Raw genomic sequence first — 21,473 nt, forward strand, 5'->3', positions numbered from 1 at the left:
TTCATGCATCTCAAACAGGGTAGTTGGAAAAAATGCAATGTACATTTGCTATTCATGATAAATTAGGGAGCATAGTTACAAAGTCAATATTGCAAAGTTTAGGATAGTTTTACCAAAACTGAGAAGGTTAACAAATAGCCCAAAACAACTTAAAGGGTAATCTGGAACAAATCTGTTTGGAGGGATGGTTAGAATCTACAAAATATGCCACAAATAGATACAGAACTGCTTTAGAATTTTAAATGGGAACTACACAACTACTTACCAATGGAATATTATGCCCTTTGGAAAGCAAACATTAGAATAGCTTATTCAGATCAAAACAATAGTGTAAACTGAATAAGTTGAATAATCTTTTTTGTAATTTTGTTAATTATTACATATTTTATTTTAAATTTGTTCTGATCAGTTATAATAACTTTTGGCATATATTGATTGCACTATTGGCGCCATCTCTGAAATATGCAATTTCCAGTTAGCAAGGTTGGAATTATGATAAATGCCTATTTATATCTCTGGACTACTTTCACATCAGACTGAGAGATGGGATCAAACTGTTTGATATCAGGATAGTCAATGAACTATTGATAGTTAAACTCCAGTCATTCTGAGACTGACTTAGAAGAACTATTTCACTACCATGGGGAATGAGGCGAGATGCAATCTGACACACAAAATCAGTTTGAATTTCCTCTTTTCGGAAGCCACTATTTTAGTTTTTGATACAATGCTGTATTTGTAACGCATGTATCCAATATCTAATAGCTGTACCTTAATACTTTCCATTCGTGAACCAACATTGTCAACATACCTATTGCACAGTACAGTATAGAGTAAATTGTTGGTTTCATAATGAGTGTTTTCAAATCTGCCGCAGTGTCCCAACATACTAATGAATTTACTTTTTTGGTAAAGTGCATTTTTGCGGGTAAATTTGTGCTTGCTAATCTAAGGGATGTCCGTATTGATATAAGGCAAGACCCTCCCTTTAGATACCCATTGATAGGCATTGAGCATACCTAGTTCAAGAATAGTAGAGTTATTTTGAACCACACTGCTGTTTCACGATTACAAGTTGATGCAAAGCAAACTTCAACACAAGATGTGCAATCACTACTTTTTTTAGGAAGAAGTGGTCAAAATACTGAGAAAATCATCTTTTCTTCTTTTAATAGTTTCATAAGATATTTAACATTTTAAATCCGATAATGTAGCACTTAAATCAGTATTAGCACTGAGATTAGTGGCAGTCAAATTTTCATCTTGGGAGTAGAGTTTAAAACTATATACAGTACGTTTAGTACAGATCAAAGCAAGTAAGTGCTGCCAACTGAGTCAAGCTGGCACAGCATTTTTTGTGGACTTCAATGCACTTTAGATCCTCTTGAAAACCCTTCACAGCCTTATCAACCCAAAACTTCCTTAGTCTGATATTACTTCTCCACTCTCTGGATGGTTAAATCTTTTGTGTATTTTGTTGTTCACTTCATTACCATTGCTGGCAATCAGATGATTTGGTTCTATATTTCAGCAAACCTCCAAAGAAAAACTGCCTCGCATCATCTCTAAAATTTGCAAGCCATCCCAAGAAAAACTTCCCCAAATTATTTCTTCATATCCTTTTTTTAAAATACTTTCTATTAATTCTCTTATGGTATTTTCGTCTAAGGTGCAGAGGTTGGACGGCCAAATTTTGTGCATGTTAATGAATTTAGTTTATCAACCCCAGTCTCACAACCTGGACTGAGAACTTTTTTTTATCTCTGACGTTTGAGTTAGAGTTGAGAATGTAATTCATGTCACCACAATGCGTTTAATCTCTGACAATCCTCTTTAAAAACCTACTCATTTTACACTTATTTTTGTTATATATACATAAACTCGACGATCCACGCAGAATTAAAACCATACATTGTAGACAGGGTGTATCAGAAACCAAGGAAGTTTCGCCCACTGCAAAGGCAGAACAAAAACTATTTACACGAACAAATAACCTTGCTTTTTTTTTGGTAAACAGAGCTGGCCTCTCGGGCTGCAAAATCCCAATGCTTCGCTCGGTATTTTGGAACCATTAAAGATTTGAACAGGGGTGGGGGGAATACTTGATTCACAATTTGGGTTCGGCTCAGTCTCTGGCTTTCTGTCTGGTTTCTCAGTAGCAGGACATTTGAGGAGAATTGGACGCCCTCCAATTAAAAAAAATGACATCACTGCCATTCCAAAGTGCTGTTCCATCGAGTTTTTTTTCCCCCGTAAAATATCTGTTCAATTTTGGTTGAGGTAGAGCCTCTCCTCCCCCCCCCCCCCCCCCATTTGCAATACACCTTGATGTAAAAATCCCCTACATACTTCGGGTAAGAGGTGAGGCATCACGTCCCCTCGTATCATTTGTAGCAAAGGCTGCAATTTTTTTTTGTCGTCCTAGTGTTTACAAGCGTCGATGTTACTGTATTCCTCCCCCAGCCCCTCTCCCTGTCCTCACTCTTCGTAGGAGTTTACATTGCACCCCTCGTGACCATGTCGGTCATCATTCTTCCATTCATTCCAATCCCAATCCCATTCCCATTTTCCCAGCACACTGACTCGGTGTGTCCGCTCTACTTTGCTCGACTCGATCGAAAAGTCCGTGTCTGAAGTAACTACGAACAGCAACTGCCAACTCGGTCTCACCCGCCCACCTCCCCCAACAAACCTCTTTCCCATCCCCCCCCTCAACCTCAACCGCAACCAGCCTGGGCCACGCCCCCTCAACTCGAGAGGGTGGGACGTACCGCCGGGATCTGGGGAAGGGAGGGAGAGGAGGACTCGGCCTGCCCTGTCGAGCCAATCCGAGGGCGGCAGCGGCGGGCTGTAGGCCACACCCCCTCTGACTTCCACCACCCCCTCCTCCTCCATCCCGGACCGTTGATTGGCCGAACGCCGCGCGCCGGCGTTGGCAGCTGTCAGTCAAAGAGAGGCCGCGAGCCGCGCTCGAGCCGACCGTCGTCCACCTACGCGCGAGATTGTCCCGGCGAAGCTCGCCGCGCCTTTCGCCCGGAGCCCACCCATACTCCTCCTCCTCCTCCTCCTCCCTTTCAGTCCTTTCATACCGTGGGGGGTGGCCGCAGGTTCGAGTCGCGGGAGGAGGGGAAGTTTTTAAAAAAACATTTTTTTTAAATGTGTCTGTATAATCCGCTTTATTCCGAAGTAGTTTTTTTTTGGATGAGCTCCCGGATGTTGGCGCATGGATATCTCGCCGCCTCTCCAATGTGCTGGTGTTGAAGAGAGTAAATATGTCGGCCGCTGGGAATGCATTTGTCACGGTGTAAGCAGGATCGGTGAAGGTTTGCTGTTGGCCCGAGCCCTCTGAAGTTTTGCGGGAGATATCTAACTGCTGCGAAAGGGCGGAGAGACTTGCGGCGTCGGCGGTGGTTTTTTTTTGGTCCTGCTTCACTTCCCTTGAATGTTGACTTTCGGATGCTCAGCGAAGAGGTAAACAAACGGCGTGTACTTTTATTGTTGCGGAGCAGAAAGTTGTGTCTGTCTGCGCGACCGGGGTTGTGGGGGCAAATCCAAGTTTTTTTAAAAATGTAATCTGGGCCAAGCAGTCGGCCCATTTGGGAGCGACGGGTCTCTGATCCGGAGAGCTCTGAAAATAAGTGAATTTGCTGCTTTTATGTCTTGGAAGTTGTTGCAGCTACTCGCTTTGAGCGAGGGGCGCACATGTACAAAATTTTGTTTGCCTCGGATGGTTGGGATTGAATTAAGAAATGAGTACAATCTGCGAGAAGCTAAGGTAGTTTTAGTAGTTAATGATTTTCCATGAACTTTTTTCCCCCCCTCAAAAATTGATCCCTCGCCTCGAGCTGTCCTAGTGCATAGATAATATGATCTGTCGGCAAGTGTTTGTTAAAAAGTGGTCTTGTTCTCGCACTTCTTGTTTCGCTTTTTTTTAAAAGACCATGTCAAATCGTTTTTTTTCTCTCTTTAAGTCGAAGGGATTGGTATATTTTAATTCTCGGGGTTAACATCGCGTATAATCGAGGGTAGTAAGGTTTGCTTTCCATTTTTTTTAACCTTTCTTTTAGGGGTGTTTTAATTTGTCAAAATGAATCCTCAGCAGCAGCGAATGGCAGCCATAGGGACGGACAAAGAACTCAGCGACTTGCTGGATTTCAGTGCGGTAAGGATTATGGCGGTGTATTATGTATTTGTGACCGATATTTTTCTTTGCAGGATCTCTGTTGTAATGTAATTACGAAGTAAATAACCACTTCAGAGTAGCTAGTCGATGTCTCGACGTTGTAGATTTTTAATTTTTAAAAATTCTTTTTATGTGTACAACGACTTGGATGTTGAGGAGTTTCTGTAAAAGCCACTAACCAGTGGTGGTAGTGTCAAAGCTCCAGCAGTGTATGTACTTGGCAATCTTTTGTTTGGGAATACTTGTATGTTTGATCCTAAGAATTTGTGGTGCAAGATGGTAGTCCAAATGCAGTCTTTACGTGAAGCAAATGCTGCGCTTTGTGAGAGTGGACATAGTGTCGATTGCGAGTTTGGTTGTGGTTTTAATGAATTTAGATAACTGAAATATTCTGTCAATAAAAGGCAAAAAGGCAGTATTTTTTTTCAGACTAATTGCTCTGAGAGGGAGGGAAGCAATAATTTGACAACCTGTAGTAAAATCTTTTTATTCAAGTGATACTTGTTCTATATTTCTTAGATGTTTTCCCCGCCTGCATCTAATGGAAAGAACCGACCAACCACATTAGGAAGCAACCAGTTTGGGGGCACAGGTACAGTATGATCATGTTTTGTTGTGGGCAGGGTGTTGCATACATGAATATTGTATTATGATGCTTTTTATCTTCAGGCTGTGAATCTGCACTTGTGTGGAGGTTATATGTCGTAACAACAAGTCTGTTTTAGGTCTTTAACTCTGTGGTCTATGTTGAAAATTTGCATAGTTATTCACAAGTGGGAAATCAGTGGGGAATGTGAAATGGAGTAAGGTATCCTGGAAAGCAGCCTGAAGCAATAAAAAGAAGCAATGGTTTGCCAGGCCAAAAAAGATCTTTGTAGGAATTATGTGATCTTTTCTGATTTTTGCGATGTAATTGGATGAAATCCTAACATTGACAGAGGTTTTCACTTGAGCTAAATTGTCTTTCATTTCGGGTAGCAGTTGTAATTTACAGAAACGGAGGGTTTTTGTGTAGCTGTGCACATCTTGTCTAGTGGCTGTCATGTTAGACTTATTTGTCAATATACGTGCATCTTTGCTAGAGAAGCTATAATGTTTCTATTAAATATGATGCAAGATGACTGACCACCTCCTGTATTTACAGTATGCATAGGATTGATGTCTCATTTCTTGTGCATTTCTGGTTTTATAATTATATCCAATGATGAAAAAAATGCCAGTTGATTGCACTGTATAACTTGCTATCTGTTGCATATAATCCTTAGAATCTAAACTAAGAACCCATCTTTAAAACTGAATACTGTATGTGGACATAGACACTATTTAAATAGGTTAATGATTGCAAATTTGTTTCCATACCATGCAAATGAATGTCATGATTTAGTTGGAGAGTATGCTTGCTTTTTTTTAAAAAAAGTGCTCAATTTAGATAGAACAGCTTTAGTAAGTTTCCTTCCAAAAGATTATGTAATACATTTTACAATTGTATGATATTACATTTCCATTGCACATTTCTTTCTTCAAAGTAAGATGTTGCTTTTTGGATACCAACATTTTTCTGCTACAAGTGATTTGATTCTTTGACTTTAAATCAATCAAATTCCTGATTTAGATGTATAGTTTGAAAACTTGAACTTTTTTTTTGAGGTCTTACAAAGAGCTTCAGTTGTATTGTGTTGTGATATCAATTTGAAGAAAACAATCTATTAACTAAAAGGGAAACATGAGAAATCACGAACACTTGAATTTTTGTGACATAACAAGTTCAAAACTAAAGTGAGCAAAATGTAACCCAGTAGCAGTTATTGTATGTTAACTAGCATCAATGCTTTCTGAAATTCGCCATCCAATAAATAAGCGATCTCTCACTCATATCTTCCTCTGATTTTAATGCTGCAAATTATTTCCTCCTGCTATCTAGTCCAAAACAAGCTGATGTTGGACTTAAGAAATAATGATGGGAAAGATATATTTTAGTTGATTTTTGGCTGTTACGTCCAATCACTACTGTCCCTGTGACACATTGATTTGGGGATTGTGAATTGGTGAGCATGTAAACAGGTCAGAGGATGATAAGTGGACAATGGGGACCCACTTCTATCCTGTTTATTTTAGAGTGGAAAAAGTCTATGTGCTGCTTTCCTTCCCCACATCTGACTCTAACTATGCTGTAGTTTTGCTATGCAAGGAGCAGGGCTTTCAATTCATGTGGAGGTACTTGTGGGCTCTTAGGATAGCTTAGGGATGGTAAAGAACCTTATCAAGGAATCTGATGAGAGGAGGGGTTGTCTGCTGAGAACCACCATCTTGCCCTTGCTGTTGATGTGATCGCGCCTCCCTAGTCTAGTTTCCAGTGGTGATACTGGGATGTGGACGGCTGTCCTACCTGCAACAGGCATCAGTTCCTCTATGCTTTTGGCCTCTGGCAGCATCTCAGCAGATGGCAGGTGTCAGATTCTCAAGCTGACGGCAGATGGCAAGATTTTGATGAACAAGATGCAGCAAGCCTTCCAGAAATAGACAACATGAGGTCTTAAGACCTCCATCACTTTTGGGGTTCTACCCAAAGCATTGAAAAGGAGAGCTAGAAAAAAAAGTTTGAAAGCCTGTTGAATCCTGACAATGAATTTCAGCCTTTAGTTCCCAGCACAGTGTCTATTTTTGTATTAAGGTTCATGCACTTTGTAAATTTTAAAGTATTTTGTTTTAATATTGTAGCTGTGCTTTGAAATTTCCTGGGCAGGAAAGTATTTTTTACACTTTGTGAAATAAAAGAAAATACAAAGGTGTCAATGTTAATCCATGAGGCAAAATCCGATTTGATTTGGTATATTTAGATGTTCTCTATAAATTTACAAAATTGAAAAATTGGTTTTTCACCCCAGAGCTTGACATTACCATAACTTTTTTTCCTTTGTTTTTGATAACGCAAGTTATATAAACCTGTGTTTGATTCACGCCTCTGACTAATTCCTTGGTATAGTGCTACTTTTCTTAATGGCACTTTATAGGAGAGCCAATCATGAAAAGTCGAAAACCCTTATGCGTTCAATATTTTGTAACTGGCAGTTGCTATTTTCTGATGGATTGTGCATAATAAATCAATGCATAATTTCTGTTTTTAGTCTATATTAGAGAAGTATATTCTGGTAAATATGAATATTTCAGCGATGACTTTTAAATGTTTTGTGGTCTTGATGACAACCAGGTTAAACTACAAGTCTGAGTAATACCCAAAGTCCTGTGCTTTCGGGAGGTATTGCACTGCTTTACATCTTGATAACATTGAATGACTTCGCCCCTGTCTCTTATCATCTGCTGCACTTTCTCATCACTGCTTTTTTTTTTAACCTTCAGACTTGATTTATTCCAATTTATTTCTGGCCTGCCTCCTCTTTTCCACACTCAATTAAATGAAACTCATGCCCATGTCCAAACTGTTCCGTTAACACATCATCACCTCTTTGCTTGCTGACCCATATTGGCTTCCATTTGAACAAAATCTCTACAGCCTCCTCCAGCCTGCTACCCTCAAATCACTAAACCCCTCTACTTCTAGCCTGTGCTACATACCTGATTTTAAGTACTTCAAGATAACTTTTCATTCAGATGCTGTAGCCTTTGACTGTAGATTTTTTTTCTGTCAGCTCTTTGCTGCTGTTTATAAGGTGATAATTAAAACTTTGTCCAATCCTTGGGTCATCTGCTGTAATATCGTACCTGGCTGCTTGTCAAAGTTTTGTTTATTAATGCTCCTTGGGACATCTTTGCTATTTTAAAGATGCTTGATTTAATGCACTTTGTTACAGATATGTATTTGCTCTTTAAGATGATCAAATTATTGTACATATTTTTGTATAGTAATTGAGGATAGACCAAATAAGGCTTTGAAATTGCAAATATAGAATATATAGGGCTTGAACATTTGTGCAGTAAACCTTCTCGACATATTTGAGGTTTGCTTGTTTGGGAATTTTGTTTGGTTAACTGTTCATGATATGCATTAAGTTTTTAATACCTGACTAACATGAGATTTTGTGTGTTTAATTTCAGAAAATAGTGATAATGATTCTTTGATCAGTACAGTGTCAAATAAGAATATTAAAGAATGAGAGATTTTAATGTTGCTGAAGTTGCTTAAAACGATTACAACAAAACACTTCAGATTTCCGAGCAAAATTCATGGAAAATGTGATTGGAGGGGAAACATTTTGCAGGATTTAAACATGTCAGAATACATGCCCAACTGTTTCTTTCTGGACTGTAGGAACAGATGTTTTGAGTCTGTGTAGTTTTGATTGTGACATCCTGACTTTGTACGACCAGTTTTATACAGAAGGATTCATTTAACTTGGGAACTGAAAAATTGAATTGCAATACCTAACATGCCATTTTTAAAGTTTGTTGAAAGCATGTTTTCATGTCTCAAAGCAGTTATATGTTTCACACTTGAGTGTGAAAGCAGGAATGCCTTTTGTTGTGGACTGCATCTTAGTTGTATGGCATTATTGCATGGATATTTATGTCCAGGGATTCCAACAAACTCGAGTGAAAGTGGAAGACAGTGTATTTGGCATGTTTTAGTGGGAACTTTTGAAATCTTTCTGCAGTGACTAGTTTTGATCTTATCGTGCATTATCTGAGCTTGCTATTATATTTTGGTCATTGTGCAGTTTAACTTATGGATGGATGAGCAATAACTTCCCATGTATTGGGAAGAACAAGTTTGTTTTATATAAGAATTGTCATGTGACTAATCAGCCAGTTGTTTACTCAATTTTCTGTCATTGGTTTTCTATTATCATTTTGAGGATAAGACACTTCTGTGTAATTTAGAAGACAGTATATAAAAGTTCATGCACTAGTTAACTTGAACTGTTCAACTTAAATGGCGCAGTCATTACACAAGGTGTTTGTAAATATTCTAATTATTTAAAGTAAAAGGCTGAAGCTGTTTCAGCAAATCTTTGTTTTGAAAGGGTGATACATTTAGTTTGTTCAACCAATTTGTTTAAAAGAAATAGTTTTAAAAGAAAAGGTGCATTGATCTAACTGATGGAGGGAGCCAGGCACCATTTTAAAAATGGGTTGTAATTTGGGTGGTATCATCCAAAATGAAAATACAAATGTGTGACAATATTTGTGTTTAAAATTCAGAGCACGGTTTCCTTGCTATTAAAAGCATGTTTCTTTTACGTGCTAGCCCCCATTCCCTATAACTGCCAGTGACAATCATCATGTTTGAATTTCTACCCCACATATATCTTTGTTTTAAGATTCACATTTTAAAATGAATCTCTTTGGTTGCTGCACTCCATTTCTCCTTTTGGCTTGGAATGTTCCTTATGCCATTTGAAGTGCTTGTAAATATTTTTTGAAGTTGAAAGATGCTACTGCATCTAAGTGTATGGTTGAGGTCTTTAGGTCTTTTTGGTCTTTATCTTTATTGTATTGGATAGTTTTTTTAAAATTTTAATGATACTTCGCAAGCAAGTTTTTAATGTGGGGTGCATACTTCTGTGTGAGAAGAATTAACAGCTGATGAAGTACTGTGATCTCAAGTTTCTACAGAAATCTTAGTTTGCTTTTGTGAGATTTTTTGTGTAGGGTCTCTGTTTAGTTCTCTAGCATTGCTATTGGCCTTCTGGCAAGAAATATCCCTGGGTGAAGTTTCAGGGGTAACACTGGGCACTCCCTAGGGAATTTTTAGTGTGGTAAATAACAGGCAGAGCTCAGACAAAAAGGCTAATAGTTTCACACTTAGTTCATCTAATCACCAGTAACACCTCAAGTCAAACCCTTTTGTCTGACCCATTTAAGTGATTTTTAAGTAAATAGTCCTGGTGTGTTTCTTTGATTACTGTATCACCTCAGCAACTGTTGAACTTTTCATCTTTTTTCCCAAACTGTGTGGTGTCAGGAAAATAGTATTGTGAGTTTTAATTATTTTTGGAATGTCTATCCATTTTCATGATGTTTGGATTCTTTAAAGGTAGATAATGCGCATGTCCATAGCGATATTTATCATTTGTACCTACAATAGAACCAAACTTAAATTTTATCCTGACATTTTGATTTTTGCCAAAACCAGAAGTTATTTTGTTGCAAAACAGCCTGTTCTGTGTGAAGGTAATGTTGCCTTTTACTGATGTGTGTTTTAGTCCATTGTTTATATTGAGGGGCAACTTTCAGGATATCGATGAGAAATAACTGCAGTTATTTAAATGCTGAGTGTCGCTTACTTTCATTTTCTAACTTGAGTGTTCAGTCTCGCATTATTGGCCTGTTTTGGGTTGTTACATGGTTCACCCCACCCGCAGATAGAAAATGCTGTTGACAGTATCCTGTTACCTCTGCCTACTTTTTGTATTTGAATTCTGAAATGCACAAATGACTCTGTAGTATCTGCTGAAATTTGAAATATTTTTGTGCTTTAAAAGCAATTCAGTTAAGCAACATTTTGAATTAAGAGATGTTTTAATTCTGCTGCTGTTGTAAATTAGTAATTCTGTTTATAGCTGTGGTGCATTTTATTTTTTTTCAAATAAACCTGTTCTCTTCTACCCTGCAATTAACTTTTATTCCTCTATGGTGCTCTTAAGTTCAACTTGATACGATCCTAAAATACAACAATCAAGTTGTCTCTATTGGTGGTTTTATTCAGAAAGCATCTGAACATTCCTTTTGCAAGGAACTTACAATCTCTTTCTTAATCTGTTTTGGGAACGTGTTTAAGTCTTGATTTATTGTCTGTTTTGTGTTGACAATTTCTCTTGTTGAACCTTATTAACTAAATTCTTTCTGATCATTCTTTATTTTGAATTTATATGTTGAGTCTGTTTTTAAACATCAGATTCTCAAAAGATTGAGGTGCAGAACATACCTGAGTTTCAGCATTGGTGAGACATTTACTACTTGACTGCAGCATAGCACATTATGGAGTACTGTAATACATTAGACACCATTTGATGTGTTTATGTTGCAGTTATACATTAGGCACCATATGAGCACCATACTTTCTTTTGCAAATTGTGTGAGCCAGTAGCACTGATTTATACCACTGTCAGGAGAAAGCAGAACACTGCCAAATGGCACCTCGATGCTGATGACAGTTTTTAATGCTTTTTCTTGTTAGAAAATAACTAATAGCTAAAATTGAGAAAGTAGTTCATTGAACCACCTGGGAACTTTGATAAACTTTTAAAATATAATGCACTGATAAGATGTCATCAGTTTTCCTTGAGTTGCTGATTGAAAAATGTGGGTTTTTGTCCTAAAACCCTGAATTTCTTTTTGACATAACAATATCGTAGAGGTTATTCTTAATGCAAAATAGGTTTCTTTTTCTGGATGCTGAGAAGATGGCTTCAGCCAGATTAGAACTTTAGTCATAGATCATGCACTTTTTGAAATGTTTCAACCTGACTCTGAAGTTAATGTACAGATCTCTTAATGCTTTAAATCATCATTGTTTGATGAAAAATAAACGAGTAATATATTTTAACTGTATAACCTCCTTTGTCCATAGATTTTGATTTTCATTGACTTAAGTGTGTAAAATGGTGGCTTGTGATAGTTTAAAGGTGTTTCAGCATATTTGATCCATACTTCATCCCTATTGTTATACTTTTTAAAATAGTCTCCCAGATTTCCTGGTTTCTTTATATATAAAGACAAAAGTGCCCACAGAATTAATTTTCCTGACTACCCAAAATACTTGCTGGATTCTGAGTAAACAGGAACAATGGGATCTATTTGTCATTTATATGCTTTTTCCTGGTTTTATGTTGGCTATAAATAGTTTTGCAAAAGTTTTTTTTTGTTTTTATATTATTAGCTTAGAAAAATGAATAACGTTCTTGTGGATGTGGGGAAATCAATGACAAATATTTTGAAATATGAATTGTGCAGCATTCATATGGATGTTTTGTACAGTATTTTGCCAGTTTTAATTTAGATTGAAATGAGCTTATCTCCTTAAATAGCCCCATAATCTTTCTGTTCAATTCACCCTAAAGTTAAGAATTGTTCCCTCTTGATGTATTGTTTATTATTATTCAGTCATTATATTCTTCTTTCACATAAATTTGCAATGGTTTGAGTATCTTGGCATCATTGGAGAAACTCATTTTAAGTAGCTGAAGCACCTCTCTCCTTTGATAAAAGTTGTTAAAAGTTAATTTTCAAGTATAAATTTAGTAAAATGACAATATTGCTAATGAGTAGATTATACTGTAGTTTGATATTCGCAAAAATATATGCTAAGATGTGTCATCAAACTAGGCTTATTGTACCATTGGCTCCTGATACATGGGTGTCGGCAAGCAGTAATCTTAAAGGAAGTCTTCCCCATTCAGTTCAAGTGACTTGTATAGAAACCCTTGTTCTTGGCCATTGCCACCACGACCATTGTGGTGTAGCATGTTCTCTATTAGTTAATGAGAATTCACGTTGTAGTAAACCTCTATCATATATGAGATGTCAAACATCCTGGGACATTACAATGTAAAACAAACCACGAAGAGTAAATGTTCAAATCCATTAAATTTTTATTTGCTTTTCATTTGTTATTGATTTGAGACCAGGTGGACCTCCATTGACCACAAAGTTCTTAATTGGCCCATGTTAACAACCCCATTCAGGAAAACCTTGGCTGACTAATATAACCCAGGTGATTAGAATCTCCTCAGTTGAGGACTGACTCCAAGCTGGTTGTCCATAGCCAGTAAGCTGTGCGTTAATAAATAAAAGGTGACTTGGTGACTGGACCTGGCCTCTGTACAGTTATTTCAGTGGCGATGGGAGAAAACAGGATGTGCCTGAAGAACATTACTTGCAACTGTCATCTTGGAGTTGGGGTAAGCATTTCTGGCATCATCCCTCTATTTGGGAAGCTTGACTCATTTGACCCTGCTGTCAAAGACTGGGCCAAGTATGGACAAAGATTTTTTTTCTGGGTAAATGAAATTGGAGCTGCAGATGAAAAGCAACGAGTAATCCTTCTGGCAGTGTGTGGACCCACGGCCTTTTAAATTATAAGGGCCTTAACTTTACCAGAGGCTTCAGGCACTAAAACCTTCCAAGAATTGATAGGTTGAGGAATATTGCGCCTGAGACCCTATTGGTTTTATTCAGCTGTTAGAGAGCCATTGGAATGTATATTTGGAATTTTTGTCCAGGTTGTGACGACTGCAGTAGCATGTGATTTGGGTTAACCCTGAATGAGATGTTGAGAGGCTTTGAGGGGTCAATGATGTAACCATGCAGAAGTGCCAACTAGCGGAAGCCCAACTGGACTTCAAGCAGACGCTACAGCTGGCCTTGTCATGAGAAAATGCAGTAAGTGGAGCATGGGAACTACAAGACATCCTAATGCAAGTGGACACCCTTATCTGCCCAACTGAGCTTGGGGAACACCACTTGAATGTAGGCAATCACAGAGCCTCACGCATGGCATGCCCTGAGTAAGGGATCCTAGGCCAACCCACAGCAGAACCCCACAACAAAGTCAAGCCTCAGCCAAGTGGTTAAACAGTTTTCCAGGATCTGAGCCAGCGAGCCATTGTAGCTGCTACCAGTGGCAGCACGAGACAGCAAAGGAGTCCTACAGGCCTTGACTTGAATAGGAAACCTTTGTAGGCTGGTACCCTGGCGAGTCCCCCTACACATAGGTTGGAACAGTCAAATTGTTTAGCAACACCTAAATTGGGGTCAATTAAAGTTAATATTTTGTTAAATGACCACCATATGAACTGGGTAACCATTACCAGTGCAGCTGTGTCTGAGATTGCAGAATGTCTTTAATGAGATTTGCCTGGAACTCCACCCTTAGGTTTGTGCAAGACTTCAGCAAGACTGACAACATACACACTGGGAACTGTTGTAAATGAAAGGTACGATTTCGGTTCCAGTCTCCTATGAGAGGCAGTTGGTGCACTTACCACTGACGGTAAAAGGTTCGGGCCCAAGACTATTGAGGCAGAGTTGGTTGAGAAAGATTCACCTAGATTGGCTCAACATTTTTTTCTGATTTTAAAAAATGGCTACTTCAGTGAAGTCCTAGTGAAATACTCGGGTGTTTTTCAAGAAGGGCTTGGGATGATCAAAGAGGCCAAAGCCAGCTTTACATGTAGACCAGGATGCAGTTCTGAGATTTTGCAAGGCCCACCCCATGCCATTTGCCTTGCAGACAACGTGGAGGTGGAAATCAGGAGGCTGGAGAGCAAAGGAATCATTACACCAGTGCAGTTTGCAGAATGGGCAGCACTCGTGCTGATTGTGAAGCCTGGTGACTCAGTTCATCTTTGTGGTGATTTTGAGCAAACGGTAAACCATTTCGCACAGCTGGATAAATATCTGATTCCTTGTGTAGAGGACTTATATGCAGCGTTGGCGGGGATACTTTCCTTTATGAAGCTGGATATGAGCCATGCCCACCTGCAATTGCAACTAGATGAATCCCAAAGTATGCCACAATTAATACCCATAAGGGTTTATATCAATATACAGGACTGCCATTTAGGGTATCTTCAGCACTCTTCCAGCTGACAATGTAGAATATTTTACAAGGGTTACTCCTGATTACCATTAATCTGGATGTCATACTAACCAGAGGGAAGACCAATAAGAAGATTGGAGAACTTGGATAAAGTGCTTAAATGTTTCTCCCAGGTAGTCATATAGAAGGGAAAAATGTGTTTGAGGTGTCCCAAATGACTGACCTGGCTTACTCATCAAAATTGGGGTACATGCATTGGGAAAGAAAGTGAAGGCAATAAAAGAGCCTCAACTCCCACATCTGTTTATGCCTCTTCATGGGTAAGTGAATTATTACTGAAAATTCATACATAGCCTGGCTTCCATCTTAGCAGCCTACACCTGCTGTTTGAAAAAAGGTCAGCTTGGAAATGGTCACACAGTCAAGAAGCTGCCTTTTTGGGAAGTTAAAAAGCTGCTATTGTCATTGTATTGGACCTACACCTTCAATCTGAAGTGAGAAGTAATGCTGACATGCAACGCTTCCCTATATGGTATTGGAGTAGTGTTGGCTCACCAGTGGCCCAATTGAGAGGAATGGCAATAGTGTATGCTTACTGGACTTTGGCTGAACACATGTTCAGATGGAGAAGGAAGGTTTTAGCAGTCATCTTTGCTGTGAGCAAGTTTCACCAGTACCCTTTTTTTAATGGATGGGCATTTGTCATAGTAATACATTACAAACCACTGCTTAGGCTACTGATGAAAGATCAGGCTGTGTTGCCCATAGCTTCTGGTAGAATTCAGTGCAGGACAATTACCCTCTGTGTACAAGTTAGAATGCAGTCCAGGTAGCTGATGGGTCTGGTGACCCTTCCTCAAAACACAATGTTAACCTTTTTTTTTCCACTAATGTCAGTGCCTTGAGCCATCTCCCACTGACAGGTACTCCATTGCTGGAGTCCCGCTTTTGGTTTTCAACTTTCTGGACACCCTTCCAGTCACTGCTGGCAATACCCTACTGGACACAAAGATCCTCTCCTAGCAAAATGACACAGTTGGTGTTAATGAGGGAAACAGAAGGGTCATTGCAACCAGGATTGAAGCCTTTTTGGATTCAATGAGACTAGAGGACAGCATACTACTGTGGGGAGCAAGGGTAATTGTCCTGAGTAAAGGTTGCAGCCAGATACTGGCTGAACACCACCAGGGTGATCCAGGATTTCCAAGGTCAAGATGCTGGCAAGAAGCTATCTGGTGGCCAGGGTTGGATGCTGACAAAGATGTGTTGGTGGCATAGTGCAACAAGGACAATTTTCTTTAATTTCAAAAGTATATTTTATTTTGAGAAGGAAATCTTTATGGACATAGTTCATGAAGTTGTTCACATCTGTACTGTCTTTACTTACAGAACAGAAAACAAACATCGATTTTGACTTTCTCTATTTAGCTCATGCATCAGGGAGGGTCCAATTACTGGTTGGACTCCCCTTATTCTTTGACGGAAGAGCCTTTTATAGTGCTTTAGTGCGTTGCTCAGCATGTAGTCCTGGACCTTGGAATGTGCCAGTCTGCAACACTCAGTTGGAGTCAACTCTTTCAACTGGAAGACCAAGTTTTGGACAGATCAAGTAGTGTCTTTTACCAAGTTGATGGTCCTTCTGACGCAATTGATGTTTGTCTGTGTCCCCCAGGGAACAGACTGTACAACACGTATCGCATGTCAGATGCTTGAACCTTAACAAAAATCACTCCCTCTTTCTCCAGACTTCCTTCACATAGACCCGTTGCAGAAAGAGATGTGTGATAGTCTCGTCCCCTCCGCAGCTGCTTAGAGGCCAGCATGCAGTGATGCAGAGTCTGGGCATGCATAAAGGATCTTTCAGGCAGAGCTCTTTTTACCATCAGCCAAGTAATGTCCTGGTGCTATTTGCAAAGTTCTAGTGATGAGGCATTCTGCCAAAAGACTCAGACAATCTGCACAAAGAACCACTCCACAAGATCCACCCTCCTTTTTCTAAAAAGGGTTTTGAGAAAACTACGTGCTGACCACTATCTGATGGACATATGGTCAAAGTGATTTCTTCACAAATTTCCCAACAAAGGACTGGTGTGGTGCAGAATGATCTAACTGCTTGGGGCATTCTGCAGCAGTGAGGCCAGTCAAATCATTCTCAACACCAGGGGCCGGTAAAACCCCAGTAAGACTCTTGGTACTTGTGTATGGAGAATCTGCGCGCCGTTAAATGCAGCCACACATAAAGGTGGCCATCAGGGTGAGGGTACCATTTAGCTATGTTTTCTTCTATCCTCCTCCCCGTCCCCCTTGTAGAGATTTTCATACATAATGTCCCTTTTGAACTCTGTTGATTTTCGACCTCCCAAAAAAAAGTGAAAGATGGCCCAGGTGATTTCAGTGGCACATGGTTGGGGCATCAGCCAGACCAGTGCAACATACAACAAAACATTGCCATCAGCAGCACCCCCACGTTCATGGGAATGGCCACGTAAGGCCTGGACTCAGTTGCATATCAACTATGCCAGTCTTTTTAATGGGCTCAAAGTGGTTGGACATGCATAAGTTCATTCAAAAAATTCTGGAATAATGATTGAGAAACTATGAGCATCAGTCACGATACAGACTCTTCGAAGTATTGGTCACGGACAGTAGGACATCAATTTACCACGTGATTCAAATATTTCCTAAGGTCGGATGGCACCCGGCACATAAGGACACTCCATACCATGGTCCAATGGTCTAGTGGAAAGAATGGTCCAAATGTTGAAGGCAGGCTTTTTAAAAAAAGCAGCAGCCAACAGCGTCCATTGATAGCAAACTGTCCCAGTTCCTGTTCAATTATAGGGTCACCCCACAAGAATAGCTCCAGCAAAGATGCTGATGGGGAGAAGACTGCACCAGGTTAAACCTGATATTTCCGGACTCTTTTGGGGGGAGGGGGGTGAAATGGCAGCAGGAATGCTAATGCCAGCCAAATGCCACCTCCAAGCAAAAGGGGAAGTTTAATTCAGGGGATAAAGGTAGGTGCAAAAACCATTGAAATGGCCCTATATGGGTACAAGGTGAGGTTGACGCTATGTCAGGTGCTGGGGCTTAGAAAATTCAGGTACATGATATCGTCCCGAACAAAAACACCCATCACCTTGCAAACAGACAGGAGCAAAACATACTGGCCCCTCTGGACAGGCAGATGGCCTGGCAGAAGCTGCAGGTGCTCTACCTCCCTCTAGAATTGAGGAAATGCCAATCTGAAGTAGATGCAGCCTTGATACCATTGCCACAGGAAGAAGAGGAGAAAACTCTCCCAAGAAGTTCCAGACGCAAGTCTGACCACTGTTCAAGTGATATGCACCGGACCGAGTCAGGAAGTGGACCTGGGGGGAAGTTGTTGCAGTGAAACACCAGGCCTGCATCCCTGGATGACTTTGCGGTGGGGGAACAAAAGGTGTGGCGATTGGAACCAGGTTGACCTCATTTACTACAAGGTTCTTGATTGGGGTTGTAAACCTGGACAAATCAGGAAAGCCTTGGCTGAACAATATAGCCAGTAGATTAGAATCTCCTCAGTTGAGGACTGACTCAGAGCCGACTGGGCCTCAGTTTGTGTATTACTGCTGTACTTAGGTTTCCCCCCAAAAGAGCAGAAACCGATTCCTGAACTGGCTGAATTATTTAGCCAGTTTGTTAACTGGTATTCATTTTTATTGAGGGCTGATTTTTAAACTGCCTGATCCACACAATGTGTTTCAGATGTAACTCGTTCGCATTAGGGGATTGTTGTTTCACCGGCTGGTTACAGCCTTGTTACTTTTTGTCCTTTTTCTCAAAGAAAAAAAATGTTGACTTTTGTGGCAGGGCTTATCCCTTTTCTGTCTTTTAGTGAAGATACGTACAAAAAACAAAACTGTTTTTTGCTGTTTGAAGTGAGCTCTTGTGAGAAAATAAAGCTTTCCAGATGAGTTCCTGTGCGTAGGCCTGGCCCTAGGACTAGGCCTGTGCAAAGACTGAACACCTGTGTGCTGAGAGGTGTGCACTTGTTATATCCTGGAGTTAGGGAGTAGACCCTGCCTTCAGGAGTGGACCAAACCCCTATGAGTTGGTGCATTGTAAAAGGTGCAGTTATGTTCCTGGTCCTCTATCAATGGGCCAGGACTCTATGGAGACTGAAGCCTGTGGGGGGTGCATTTGCTGCTTTCACGAGTGGACTCTGCCCTCTGTGGACTTTTTTTTTAAGCAATGAACTCTGCAGTTTGGAGTGGACGCTGTATTTCTTCTGACAATGCACCTTGTACACTGGAGTGGACTCTGTTCCTGGGAATGGACTCTATATACCTTTTTGAAGATGACTGTTTATTGTAAGAATGGCTGGTTCGTGTATGCCACACACCACTGCATTACTCGTCTATTCCAATATTTTGTCCCCACCCCACTTCAGAGCTGTTTAATTTTGTGTGTGTGGAAAAATGCAGATTAATTTGAAGGAAATTTTGAGTAATTCCTCTCTGGCCATAAAAGAGGAACTTTATGCTAGATCAAAGTTCTAAAAATTATTTATTGCTCTTGTTTTAATCTTTTCTATTTTGAAAACTTGCAGTAACCATTCTGTGCAATGCTTGTGAAAATTCTTTAGGCCCACCTTTCAAAAATGCTTGCACTAACCTAATGTGTTTTTTGTTTAATTTGTCTTTGTGACACTCTAGATGTAGCTGTCAAGTGTAATAATGCATTTATAATGGAACCTAAGGAGACTTCCCACACTGTCTGTTATCCGTGATTTTAAGCATGGTGATTTTGGTGGAGTCCAAATGACAGTTCATTTTGCTTCCTGCTTTTAATTCTCTGGAATCACTTTTAAGTCTTGTGACCTGGAACCACAGTGGGTATTAGAGTTGAAACTCTGACATGTCATAGTAAAATGCTTAACAGCAAATTGTGCTAAAGCTATTGTAGATCTGAGCTATGTTTCATTCTTTCTTACACAGCCTAGAACAGACTGATCACAAAAATTACCTCTAATGAGCTGGTATTAAATCACTAAAATTACAGTCTGATGTTTCTATATTGTGATATAACTAAAATATTCTGGTAAAATGGAAGATTCGTTTCAGGAAAACTTCAGCTAGTTGCAGACTAAGCTCTTATATCCCATAGCATTGTTCTATTCAGTTTGCAATGTATAAATTGATTTGAGAGGAGAGATTATTGGAAAGGTCACCAGTGCCAGAAATTAGTGAGTTTATAGTTACTTTTAAGAAATTTTATCATTGTGTAGCATGAAGTGATGGGCAATAATTTGCATCCCTATACCCACCATTTTATAATCTTTAATTTATATAGTATGTTCATTTGTTTAATGTTTAGGCTTTTAAATCAGTATTCCACATCTTGAAATTGGATTGTAGATGTGCAGGTTGGAAATTCCCTTTTCAAAAATGTAGCTGGTCCCACTGGCAAGGTCTCTTGTGAAAAAACATTATTTTTTTATATTAATATGCAGATTACACAAATTCAGTTTTGATACAAATTAAAAGACCACCTAGTTTTAGAGATTAGCTTTCAAAATCATTCCGGCTTCTCCTTTTGCTTCATCTAAACTGTACAAATAAATACAGCAGTGCAGACATACTTTTGTGGACATCTACAATTGTTGATCTCGCATGGAAAGAAGTTCTGCAAGAACCTGTTCTAAAATCAGTAGAAGTGGTTCTGCTAGATGTAACTGGTTTTCACATAAGTCATATATATCCCAGAACGGGCATAATTAGTGCTATAAAGTTTTACCAATGCAAAGTGAGGTTTTTAACATAGTTCATTTAAGTAATCCTTCATGTAACTAGATATAGTTCTCTCATTTAAGTCCTGCATAAAGTAATTTTTTTTGTATTTGCATGAATGTATACTTAAACTGTTCTTTTGTTTTGGAAAATAACACACCTGTGTTTAAGTATATTTGACCCTGTATTGCCACCTCTTAGTACATAAATTGTGTGTTGTGACTGAGTCAGAACCTATACTAAAACTAAAGCACACTTTTTAGATATTGTTGGTTTGAACTGCCCCAAATGTACATGTTGATAAAATGTAAGGCATGCTTTTGAAAGTAGGCATTAAGTAAAGTAAATTGTTATTAGTTAATTTGGCTTTTAATGCGCTATGTCCTACATTATGGCAATCAAGCTGTGGCTGAGAAAGACCTCTTTGGGGGTTTAGTGGTGGCAAATGTGCAGTCACCACCCCCATTGTGGTTTGAACTTTGTTGATGTCAGAAAATGAATAAATGCATTTTTTCCATTTTGATGGCTGTTATGGTTGGTTGGCTTGCACCTCAACTGCAAGAATTGGTTTGAGAACTTTAATCGTTTCATTACTTCAGGGGATATACAGTTTTTTTTTAAAAAGTTCTTTTTTTTTAAATGACATTGTCTTAATGGTGTTATTTGGCCAATGGTGTTATTTAGCCAAGTGTGTTGGATGATGGTTCTAGGTTCAGAGTAAATTGTTTTCTTCAGAGCTCCCAGAAAAGATAGTCATGGCATTATCGATGAGGTTCGGAATGTGTAAGAGAAGTTGTCTTCAGGCACAGTTTCAGGTTTTCCAGGACAGATTTTGTGCATCAAATTATGCTGGCATCTGTTTTATAAGTCAAATATATAAAGTTATGTTTTTCTTATGAATGGAAATGAAAATCATCAAATTTAAACACTGCTTTAAGTGTATAACTACAAAGAATAAACAATGAAGTATTCTCCCTTTCAACTACAAGTTGAAGTTAATTTGAGTAAACACACTTTTTGT

At 39.2% G+C, this 21,473-nt stretch overlaps 1 protein-coding gene across 5 annotated transcripts in view; it reads left to right on the forward strand.

Moving 5' to 3' along the window:
• The first annotated feature begins 2,934 nt into the window (after positions 1 to 2,934).
• Positions 2,935 to 21,473, forward strand: part of LOC132829193 (transcription factor 12-like) — a 143,956-nt gene continuing 125,417 nt past the window's right edge. For 3 of the 5 annotated variants that reach the window (XM_060846560.1, XM_060846561.1, XM_060846562.1), the window contains exons 1-3: positions 2,936 to 3,471; positions 4,068 to 4,162; positions 4,703 to 4,775. In XM_060846560.1, the coding sequence (XP_060702543.1) occupies positions 4,088 to 4,162; positions 4,703 to 4,775 (148 nt within the window). In that variant the 5' untranslated portion in view covers positions 2,936 to 3,471; positions 4,068 to 4,087. Of the gene's footprint in view, positions 3,472 to 4,067; positions 4,163 to 4,702; positions 4,776 to 21,473 lie in introns of all 5 variants that reach the window. The other 2 variants (XM_060846563.1, XM_060846564.1) reach the window with 2 other exon arrangements.

This window comes from Hemiscyllium ocellatum, chromosome 28 (assembly GCF_020745735.1).
Source record: "Hemiscyllium ocellatum isolate sHemOce1 chromosome 28, sHemOce1.pat.X.cur, whole genome shotgun sequence".
NCBI classification, from domain to species: Eukaryota; Metazoa; Chordata; class Chondrichthyes; order Orectolobiformes; family Hemiscylliidae; genus Hemiscyllium; species Hemiscyllium ocellatum.